At 46.5% G+C, this 11453-nt stretch overlaps 3 protein-coding genes across 3 annotated transcripts; all 3 read right to left on the reverse strand.

The window, feature by feature from the left end:
- Positions 1–660: 660 nt before the first annotated feature.
- On the reverse strand, positions 661–2286 carry ETH_00013174 (SAG family member; the record flags this gene model as incomplete). Its single annotated transcript, XM_013372560.1, has 5 exons — positions 661–769; positions 920–1123; positions 1339–1436; positions 1633–1838; positions 2181–2286. The coding sequence occupies 5 exons, from the start codon at positions 2284–2286 to the stop codon at positions 661–663; spliced, it is 723 nt and encodes a 240-aa protein (XP_013228014.1).
- Positions 2287–3421: 1135 nt separating this feature from the next.
- ETH_00013178 (SAG family member (sag13)) lies at positions 3422–5036 on the reverse strand (the record flags this gene model as incomplete). The annotated part of the gene is made up of 5 exons (XM_013372561.1): positions 3422–3530; positions 3686–3889; positions 4130–4227; positions 4362–4558; positions 4853–5036. 5 exons carry the CDS (start codon positions 5034–5036, stop codon positions 3422–3424), a joined length of 792 nt encoding a protein of 263 aa, XP_013228015.1.
- A 2528-nt stretch (positions 5037–7564) lies between these two features.
- Positions 7565–9272, reverse strand: ETH_00013180 (SAG family member (sag14); the record flags this gene model as incomplete). Its single annotated transcript, XM_013372562.1, has 5 exons — positions 7565–7673; positions 7830–8033; positions 8287–8384; positions 8580–8782; positions 9089–9272. The coding sequence occupies 5 exons, from the start codon at positions 9270–9272 to the stop codon at positions 7565–7567; spliced, it is 798 nt and encodes a 265-aa protein (XP_013228016.1).
- Between the last annotated feature and the right edge of the window lie 2181 nt (positions 9273–11453).

Raw genomic sequence — 11453 nt, forward strand, 5'->3', positions numbered from 1 at the left:
GCTTTCTCCTTAGCAGGACAAATTTCGGGACAGCAAGGAGGAATGTAAAAGTTAATTTTAGAAGCTGGCAGTTTATTCTATTTGAAAACAAAGATTGGAATGCTTTAACTATGTACGGGTTACCTTCTCCTTAGCAGGACAGATTTCGGGACAGAAAGGAGGAATGGAAGTTAGTGTTAAAATTTGACAGTTTCTCCGATTTGAAAACAAAGACTGAAATGGATTCTCAAAGATAATGTATCGTGATACTGAGGATACCGAATGGCGTCGCTTTCCTTGGTATTCTTCACGAGTCGCTGTTGCTTTCTGTAGACATAAGACGATCCCCTTCTTCCTCTTTCTCAGAGACAAATTGACTGAGAAGTGCAATTGCAGCGTTCAATTTGCAGAGGCAAATTAAATCCGTCCCATCACCAACATTTCCAACGTTCCTTTGATTCTTTTATTAATGGCTAGGTGAGGTGAAACTGTATATCACCGTGCAGGATATCCCTGCACCGCTCCACTCGAGGATGAAGTTCAGTCGACAGAAAGGAGGAAACCATTACAGCAATGCTTCGATCGACACTCTTCTGGGTTCGCCTGCTCTGACGTGGAAGACGTCACCCAATTGTTCAAAGTGGCAATCAGCACTGCTGCGTTACCACTTATTAGCCGTTATTAACTCAAGACTGCCAAGGTGAGAGTAAAAAGCGCAGCCGTAATGCCAGGAGGTGGAATGTACGCCGAGCCGTGCTGTCGCCTCAGGAGTGCCTCATATACTTCAGCCCTGCAAAATACTCGCCCACAGTTCTAGCCAAAAGTTGACTTCGTCTTGCGCCCATATAGTTCTGATGACAGTACATAAGACCTCAAGATGTTTGTTTGAGCAGTTTTCTCATTAAGAAAAGCATGAGCCAGCTGCAGGAGAAAAGCTCACTTGATCGGCTGCAGTTCCTCCAAAGCCAGGGGCTGTATGAAATAGCAAAACAAGACATTGCTACCAGCTTCGCATTCTGCAGTTGCAGCACATGATACCTTCTCCGCTTTAGTAGACACTATGGCCGCAAGATTTTTGGCCGCCAGATTGTCCCATGGAGCCTCGCCCAGCTTGGTGCTATCAGCCGATGCGTCGTAGTTCTGCCTGCGCGAAGAAGCCCGCAATAGCAAGGTCAAAGAAGTTCAAACATTCCAGTCAAATGGTGGATGTGGTGAAAGTAGCACGAAATGCCAAAATCTTTGGATAGTGAGTGCGGAGTAATAACAACACAAGTCACTGTGCACCACCACCATGAGCAGATCCTCTCTTTTGCAAAAAAATGAAGCAGTTTCTCGTGCGAAAAACTGAAGCAAACGGACTGTTGCAGATGGCTCAATCCTGCAGTGAAGGATGCACTGATCAAAGCTTCGCAGTCGGACTTCGTGGAGTGATCAAAAGTAATGACAAATCCAGAATACTGCGCACGAACAGTAGGACAACAAGCAACAGCAAACGACTATAACAGATAACCATATTGTGGGGCTAGAAGCACTACGTTGACGCGGTAGGCACAAGCATACACCATACAAGTATAGGCGTTTAAGCTCCTAATGAATCTGTGCGCAAGGGCCATATTGAGTATTTTTCACAAAGTTTGGCACAGTGAGCCTTACTGGCGACTTATTTGCAGCCTTTGCGTCACATGCTGATTTGTCGCCCCCCGAAAGTTCTTGTGCGATTTCAATGACACTAGTTTTATCCCCGCTTCTCGCTTCAGGCTGGAGACTTTTGAGAACTTCGTCATCGCTTACTGTGGCGAGTTCGTTCAGCAACCCATTCAGGCCTTCCCTCCTCAGAGAGTGTAGAACGAGCAAACACGCTGAATACGAGCAGATAACGCAATCCACGTTTAAGGTGGATAAAGCTATCTGCAGCTGATTGAGCACGACGGCACCCAAGCCGCTTTTTGGAGCGACTGCGCGTAAACAAGATGCCCTGAAGCTAGCTGACCAGGAGTACGACTGCAGAAAAGTACACTACACTAGTAGAATGATAGCATGATAGCATTCTGGACTACAAAGAAGACTGCAATTGAGGCTAGCTTGTTTGTCGTTGTCTTCAACCCTCTACCTTCAGTTTGGTCTTTGGCCGCGGGCGGGGTTTTGTCTTGAGCGAAAGAAGGTTGTATTGTGTCTATGCTCCTGTGGTGGGGGTTGACAACAGCAGAGCGAAGGGGAATTGCTGTTGAAAAGCCCGGTGCCGCCGGCCCGACGAGTAGCCCAGCTTAGCACGTCAACAGGCGAACTTGAGACATTGAGAAAAACCATGAGAGCCCGATGGGCCAACAGGGACAAAATGAATAAGAACACACAAGCCAACAAACAAAAATTAATAGAAGTGTCCAAATTTTGATCAATGAATGCATTCGTGCAATGGACAATTGCGTGCTCGCGCCGTCGATCCTACCTCCCAGCTAGGGAATGATGCGTTTTCACCAACTTCAATATCATGATATAATCTGTTATATTGAACGCTCGAATTTTTGTAGCTTCAACGGAATTTTTTAAAAATCAATTGCCTAGACTTCATTGGTTCCCTGAAATTATCTGGCTGCTCAATCGTTACTATGACTGTGTGTGCGTGCTCATCCGCTGCTCACCCGCAGTACAAATTTCAGACTGCAGGAGAAAGTTTGAAGACTTGTACATAAGACGTTTCTCTTTTTTCTCTATTTTGCTATTCGTCTGCACGAGGAGTGTACTGAGTGAAGTGAGCAATCTGCTGTTGCCTGAGAGACCCGAAATCTCCAGCCTGGTAGGATCTGCCACATGGGTGCCAAGTAGCTTGTGTGCCTGTATCTTCTTCCGAAAGCAATAATTAATAGAATATTTATATTACCTCAGCTTATTTCGACCTATCCGCGACAGTTGTGGGCTTTTTTCATTGGTGAAGTGAGCATTTTCATCAAGATATAGCATCTAGAGAAAAAGCATGCTGCTAATTCTAATGACTCCTGTCGTGGTTAGAAAAGGTTAAGCACCTGAAACACATCTAGATAAACTGCAAATATGAATATATCGTACATGATTGAATAGTTAGGCAATGTTCCAGTCACCTTTGGACGTGTTCTTCACGAATTCACATGAAGGGAAGCACCGTCCGCGTGAGGCGCTGCTAGTACTGTAAACAAAGAGCGCCTTAATTGTTTCTCTCTTGCTTCAGAAAGAATATCGACTGGTACGTACAGTCTCAACGCTTGACTCCGCACAAGATACATTCACCTAATAAAAAGTATCCTGTGGTTTATCAGTTATTGAACGCAATGCACAGCGAAGCAATGTACCACGGCGCAGGATGTACGTTTTCCTTCCTTGTGCAGCTTCACTCAAGATCTCGAAATTCAGTGAGAACAAACAAGTAAAGAGGCCGCTGTGGCACTTTGTTTGACGCCCTTCGCGAAATTCAACTCAACAGAATTAACGCGAGCGAGAAAAGCATAGCTGTAATGCCAGGAACTGCGATTGACGCTGAGCCCCGCTGCCGCTTCAACAAAGCCTCGTACACATTAGCGCTGCAAAAAGTAACACACAGTATTCGGCTTCAGTGCGCTCGAAAGCTTCAATATATTAGTTCTGATCACGCTTTTTACAACTGCAAGGTGGTGAGATGCGGTTTTTCCTGTTGAAAAAGCGATGCGTCTGGCTTTTGCAATGCTCAAAAACTCACTCAATTGGCTGCGCCTGTTCCTTTTCCAAAGGCTGTATGAAATAACAAAAAAGAACATTTTTACCAGCTACACAGTCTGTAGTGGCAGCACATTCCACTTTTTCCGCCTTGGTGGACACTATGGCCGCAAGATTTTTTGCTGCTATGTTATCCAATGGAGGCGTGCCCAATATACTCTCATCAGCGGTCGCGTTGTAGTCCGCCCTGATCAAGAAAAAAGCAATTCTCAGATCGAAGGAGTCGGCTCAAGAGTGCAGGCAAACAGTAGAAGTGATGGAAACACATACATGACTACCTTCTGATAGGGTGTCGGATCTAGAAAAAGGAGCTGTGCGCCGCTGTTCATGTGTGTTTTGATTATGACACATGCAAGGCATTATGCTTCAGTGAAAGTGCATGAAAAATGGATCATCCGATTAGATTAGAAAACTGAAGCAAACAGACTTTTGGAGATGGTCCAGTCCTGCAGTGAAAGACGCATTGATGAGAGCCTCGCAATCAAAGGTCTTCGAAACATCAAAAGTAATCACAAGTCCAGCATACTGCGCACAAACAACAGGGCACCAACTACTATTGGCAGATGCTGGTACTGGGGGGGCTGGAATCGCCTGGCTTGTGCAGTAGACAATGCATTTAAGATATTTTACTATTTGTAAATTGGTGGCGAGGACCATACCTGAGACTGATTCGCATTTGTTGCATCACATGATTCTTTGTTGGTCCCTGCAAGTTCTGATGCGATTTGAATGGTAGTTTTACCGGACCTCGCTAGAGGCTGTATTTGACTAGCTTCACCATCGCCTGCTTCAACCAGTCCCTTCAGCAACCCATTCAGTCCCTCCGTTCGCAAGGCATTCAGGATGGGCAAGCACTCTGAATAGCGGCAAATAACACGCAGACTATTAAATGCCTCGACCCAGCATGGGTAAGCACTCTGAATAGGGGCAAGTAACACACAGACCATTAAATGCCTCGACCCAGCATGCATGCCTACGTCACAGCCATGTTGCGTGTCGGAACTGTGTGTGCAGAAACTGCCCATTTCCTGTCGTATTCCAGCAAGCAAATTTGATGGCTTTTTCTCATGTACACTGAATCGAAGATGCTTACAAGAAAATAGAGGCTAGCTAGCCTATTATCGGCGTCATACCCACACCCCCAATGTACCTGTAGTTTTCTTTGAAGCGGAAGGCGCTGTTGCTACTTGTGCGAGGGAAGATCCTTCAGTGTCTAGGATCTTGTGGTGCGGGTTAACAGCGGCAGAGCGGATGGGAACTGCTGTTGAAAAGTCCGGTGCCGCCGCTCCAGCGAAGAGTCCAGCGTAGCACGCCAACAGGCCAAGTCGAGACATTGCGGAAAAACACAGAAAGCAAAGGGACAACAGGAACAAAGTGGGCGAGCACACCCGGGTCAACAAAAAAAATTGAAATGCTGGGAAAAATGCGTGTGTACGATGAGAAACTCAGGGCTCATCGACGTGACAGTCCCAGCTGCCAGCTAGAGCATGGTGCTGTTTCACCACCTGAGTTGCGACGAGCTAAGCTGTCTTAGAATTCTGCTTTGTGAAGCTTCAACAGAACATGCTTTAGGATATAAATGTCTAGGTTTTTAATGGTCTGTTGAAGTGCGCGGTTATTCCACTAGTGACTACGTGCTGCCGAGATGCTTGTGTGTGTGTGTTGATCTGTCGCGCGCCCGCATTACGAGCTGCGGAACGTGAACCAAGCCTAATTAAACAATTTAGTGTAATGTGTGGCTCTGCTAATGTATAATTTTACATTTTCTCTGCCCGAGAAGTCTTCTTGGTTAGGTACGCAATGTTTTACGTGTGGGCTAATGCGGTGCCGAATTCCAGAGGCTCGGTGGGATGCACGAAAGACATCACACACACACTGTAGTCTCTTGTGCGACCATGTCATCTCCGTTAGGCTGACAAACAGATAATGTTTTAAATATTTCGCGTCATTTCGGCCGGATCAAGCACTGTTAACGTTTAATTGCCCCGCAGCCTGCGCAAAAGCAGTGTCGTGCAATGTGGTGCTTCTGTGTGCCCCCCCGCAGTGAGTTGGCAGATCCTACAAAAGAGTTTATTTAGAGACACTGGCCGGAATTAATATGATACATATGTGAGCCTGTTGAGTTAATGGGATCAGTCAGGTCTGTTAAGAATAGGTTAGATCCCCATGTGCAGTCGGACTTTGGGGGGAGTGCCCGTTGAAGGACTAACCTTAGCAGATGCTGCAGGCGCTCACAATGCATCATTACAACTCCATTTTTGTGTTATTTTCTGGATTCTGTATGAGTGCGTCGGCAACTTTCTATGGTGAAACGTGCGCTAGGTGAGGTGGCTCCTGTGACAGCATCTGATCGTTTTACAGGTCTCTGACCGCATCTCCCTCTATATTACGACGATGCATTTTATGCTCATTAGACAGTTTTCTTAGATACACACGTTTTTTCATCGTCAAAATGTGAGCAACCTTCGGCCTATGATGCGTGTAAGTGGTGGACCAAAACATTGAAGTACTCACGCATTCGCTGACAGATTCACGGTTAGTGAGGGGCTGCGATAAACTCGCTATATAAACTGAAATTTTTTGCACTTAACAACCTTTCCGCTACTGGTACATGCGCAAGCGTCAAAACAGACCCTGCACGGCTCTATTTTTTCAGTGAGCTGCGACTTGCAGCATAGGTGCCTTTCCCGTATGAAATTCTGGGGATTTTCGCAGAGCACACAGAGCGTCGAGAAAGCCAGAACATGTGTTTGCATTCACTTAGACTTAGAATCCGTGCCGGAAACTGAATGCGATATGCCCTAACTTTCCTTCCTCCAAACAGTTCTAACTTCCTCATTATGCATGTGAACTCTTGTAGACTCCGAAACGGCGTGTATACGCACCTTGTTTAGCCACGCCCGCATATGCACGTGCATGAAAGTCCGTAGATGCACGTTTGCTCACGTGTGCATATGTGTGCATATGTGTGTGTACACATGTTTTTTTTACCTGCATGCCCACGTTGCATATTGGTATGTGCAACTTCCACTCGCATGTCTATTCATGCGTGCATTAACCCTGAAATACTTGTACGTGAAATATGTGTTGCGCGCATGCCCATGGTCTTTTATTGCATACAAGTTTGAGAAGCGTTAACCGTACATTCATTTGGGCGTATGTGAATGTATTGTTCCTTTGGGGTTTCCTTTGAGAGAAAGCGAGGCGCAGCATAAATACACGCCACGTTTACGTCGAATGTACATATGCATGTTTCTTTTCCATTCTATGTTTCAGTACCTCTTCGTCTGCGCTTCGATGTTTCTGACTTTTTACTGCAGAGAAAAAATACAACAACTGGAAGTGCAAGGGAACAAGCAAAAGGATTTTTCTCAGTAATTTAATCTAAGGAACCAAATTATAAGAGGTAGAAAGGAAAAAAAATTGAAGCATGGCCAGCAAAAACTGCAGGCAGCTTCCAATTTGCAAAGGCGCGAACGTTGGAATGAGTTGTAAAGTGTTCCTGAGAGAAAGTTCCAACGTGCTGCTCGCGATTTCACACGAAGTCGGCTTTCGTGGTATCATCTGTGTGAGGCGCTGTCAGCGCTGCAAGCATAAGGCGTCGTTTCTCAGCCTTCTCGAAACATACTTCGGAATGACGAATCGACCGGTAGGTGCAGTTGCAACATTTGAATCTGCACGGCAGATTCAGCGCACTTGGTAAAATTGATTCCCAGTAGTGTTCTATATGAATGAGTCCGTTGCGGAAACGAACCATTCACCCCGGCAAACGGAACCCACCATTATGCAGCTTCACTCAAGGCTAAGTAAGAGCGAAGAGCTGCGATCGCTGAGGTACTTCCTTCAATAGTCTTCATTGTCTTCAACTTAGCATAGCCAGCGCGAGGGACAAAAGCGTAGCTGCAATGGCAGGAATTGTGATCGACGCTGAACCCCGCGGCCGCTTCAACAGCACCTCGTAGACCTCCGCGCTGCAAAAGGTAATAAGCAGTGCTTGGCGTTAGAGTCTGCTCTTTTCTGCTTATGTATGGTCCCGATAAATGGAAAACTGTAAGGCCGTTAATTAGTTCAGATTTCCCCGGTGACAGCAGACATGCATTGGGGTTTTTCAGTGTTGGAAAGCTCACTTGATTGGCTTCTTTGTTTCCTTTTTCAAAGGATTTACGAAATAGCAGAACAAAACATTATTACCAGCTGCACAGTCAGTAGTGGCGGCACACGCCACTTTTTCCGATTCGTCGTAAACTATGGCTGCTAAATTTTGTGCTGCTCGATTGTCCAGCGGGGCCACGCCCAATTGGGAACTTTCAGCCGACGGGTCATAGTTATTCCTGCACAAAAGAGCTGGCAATGATTAGATCGTCGGACTCAGTAGGAAAGCTCGCTGAAATAGCCGAAGTGATTACGACAGAGACACGGCACGCCGAAATCGTTGCACGATAAGTAAGGAACAACAAAAAAGGCAAGTAATTGTGCATCATTGTTCATGGACGCATGGAAATACGCGGCTAGACCTTAGGCTTCAATGGAAATTTCAAAAAAGTGATGTGCCTGTGTAAGATGAGAAAAATCAAGCAAACGGACTCTTCGAGATGGCTCAGGCCTGCATAGAAAGAATCATTAATCAGAGCCTCGCAGTCGAATTCCGTTGAGTGATCAAAAGGAATTACAAGTCCTGGATACTGCGAACAAGCAACATCATCATTAGCCATATGGCACATTTCTGCACTGCGGAATTAGAATCGCCTCGGCCATGCGGTAGGCACACGCTTACAACTACCAGGCAACTACCAGGCAGGAGCTCGCAGCTTATAACTTAGAGGGCGGGGGGCCTTCTCAAATATTGTATGCCAAAGACTTGGCGCCAAAAGCCATACCTTGGAGTCTTTAATAGCTGCTCCATCACATGAAGCTTTGTCGGACCCTGCAAGTTCTGCTGCGATATCTGTGACTTTAGTTTTGCTTTCCGGTAGTAGACCTGTAAGGCTCCCACTGACATCTTGTTCTTCCGCTTTCTTGAGTTCAACCAACACGGCACTGAGACCTTCCGTCCGCAAGCCATTCAGAATGGGTAGGCACGCTGAATAGGGCGAAAGCATATTCCATGTTTCAGCTAGTAAGTAGAGCTGTCTGCAGAAAATAGTGAATGTTCACCATCAAACACCCTTGTCTAAAGTGGTGCTGCTACGTGTTGGGACTGGGCAGAAATAACTTCCCCACACAGTGTACTCTGCCGTCGTTTTCATTTCGGTCAGCTAGGTCCACGGCATTTATGACAGGATTGCATTTGTGAAATCTGATGACATGCATAAGGCTCAACAGCGTCGGCAAGAAACGTCGTAGCCAAGGCTAGCACGTGTGTCATTGGCCATCAAGCCCAATTTACCGTCAGTTTTGTCTTCGGCCGTAGGCGGGTTGCTCTCCTGAGCGAAGGAGGACAATTTCGTGTCCAGGCTCCTTTGGTGCGGGCTAGCTGTGACAAAGCGAATGGGGACTGCTCCTGAAAAGCTGGATGCCGCTACTCCGGCGAGTAGCCCAGCGTAGCACGTGAACAAGCCAAATTGAGGCATTGCGGGAAAATACAGGGACCAAGTGGGTCGACAAGGACAAAATGGGCCACGCACAGGCCAAAAAATGACAGAAAAAAAGCTTACAAACCTCAGGGAACGAGTGCACACGTGCAATGGTCACTAAGTCCTAATCCAGGTGACAATTCCAGCGGCGAGCCAGTGGACGGTGTTGTTCCACGACTTGGTGCCAGATGAGCTAATCTGTCTGCTTGAGTATTTAAATTTATATAATTTCAACGGAGAATGTGAAGAGTTAACAGCTTAGGCTCCCTGTGATCTGCTGAAGCTAGCGATCATTGCGTCAGCTGCTGCATGCTCCTGGTGATGTGTGTGCTTATCTGTCCCTGGCCCATAATTCGAGCTGCGGGCTCCAAAATAGCCTAATTAAGCCACGTTATGTGGGGCCCTTTTCTGTTAACTCCTCTTTTAGTTTTTTTCTGCCCGAGAAGTATTCTGGGCGACGTAAGCAATGCGTGACCTCAGGAACGACTGTACGTCCGGTGCCACTCGCCAGTCACTGGATCTCCAACACGACAAACGTGCGGACCGGCCTTAGCCTGTCGCGCAGCTGCGTGTTTTCCGTAATACTGCGACACATAATATGAATTCTAGCGTTTTCACTTCATTCATACCATCTCAAACAATGTTAATGTTAGATTTCCCAGCATCCTGCGCGGATGCAGCATCTTGCAGTGCCATGCTTCTGTTATGTGCCGCCTGCCAGCAGACCCGGAAAAAAGTACATTTCAAGGCGCTATTAGGAACTGGCATGACGAACCTGTGAGCAGAATGAATTTTTATGATCAGTATAGTTTGTTAGAAGTGAGCCAGACTCCTACGTGTAGTCGAACACTGGGGCCTTCAATGAGCGAGCGTCAACAGAGGTTTCCATCCCCCCCGGTACATCATTACTACACAAATTTTGTGCCATCTTCCGAATTCCTTGTGAATATATCCTCACCTCTACATGATACCTCCATACACGAAGTGGAGGAACCCCAGTGATGGCATCTGTTTGGGCGTAAACTGGCTGTTTTACAGGGTAGGTGCCACATCTCTCACCATTAGGGCTATATCACTCGCTAGAAAATATTCTCAGGCAGACCTAATTGCTCATCGATCAAATGAGTGCACGTTTTGGTCGATGATGTGCGTATGAAGTGGATGATATCATTGAAATGTGCTCACTTTCCTAACCGGCTCACCGTCATGAGGGGTTACAAGCCTTCAGGTTATGAAACAAAGTAAATCCTTCAGGCCACGCTCAGAAGCTTGGGACACGCTACGCCCCCTATTCCTCTGTTCACAACTGTTGTTCAAACTGCTACCCGCTATTGGGTTTTGAACTGGCAGTACTGTGAAGTTCGGTGTTAAGAGAGCTCTACGTTTAGCAGTCCGATCCCCCATTGTTTTCTGCCAGTCTGCCTCATTAACATTCGCTTACCCTTGCTTTAGAGCTTTCATTGTTTATTTTTGGTGGTTTCTTGAATAACTTTATTCTGGCTGGCGCCTCGGGGCAGAAAGGGAATGCGACCCTGTACAGTGCCAACAACCGCCTCCTGAATGCTGAAACCATGCTTGTCAGTGTGTCTTCAATGCACAATGACCGTTTGGAGCTGCAAAAAATGGACTAGAAACTATCCTTAGAAGCTGATAGCTACGAGGCGATGCGGCGAGCCCGTACTGAGACATGCTGGCGGGCAAAAGGTGGTCCATCTGGCAAAAGCATGTGCAGATCGATTCTGGGCTGGAAAGTGTTTGGGAAGGCTCTAGTGCAGACTGGAATTGGCAGCTCCGGGCTTTTTTAAGTATGTGGGATGCCTTGGAGCTGTTGGTGGGTAGGGAAGACGCAAGATGATAGATTTACTACGTCCACAAAGCTCACTGTTCCATGCTTTCTCGCCTTTTTTTGGTCAGTTTAGCAAGACATTATTGCGTTTGTTCTACGAAGGGGTGTGTGACATTTACCAATGGCTAGGATCGATTGATGCAGTATTCAAGACCCGGTAGCGCTTCTCAGACTCTTCAGGGGCTCCCTTCAAGACATTCGCTGTATTTGTTTCATTTGCTTCTGTTCCGTCTACTGTCTCACTTCGCATGTCCCACACAGTAAAATGTTTGTTGTACTTCTATACCAAACTCAACAGTAATTACTAAAGACAAACGCTCTTTGTTCCTTGT

This window comes from Eimeria tenella, genomic scaffold, assembly GCF_000499545.2.
Source record: "Eimeria tenella Houghton genomic scaffold, Eth_scaff10, whole genome shotgun sequence".
Taxonomy (NCBI): domain Eukaryota; phylum Apicomplexa; class Conoidasida; order Eucoccidiorida; family Eimeriidae; genus Eimeria; species Eimeria tenella.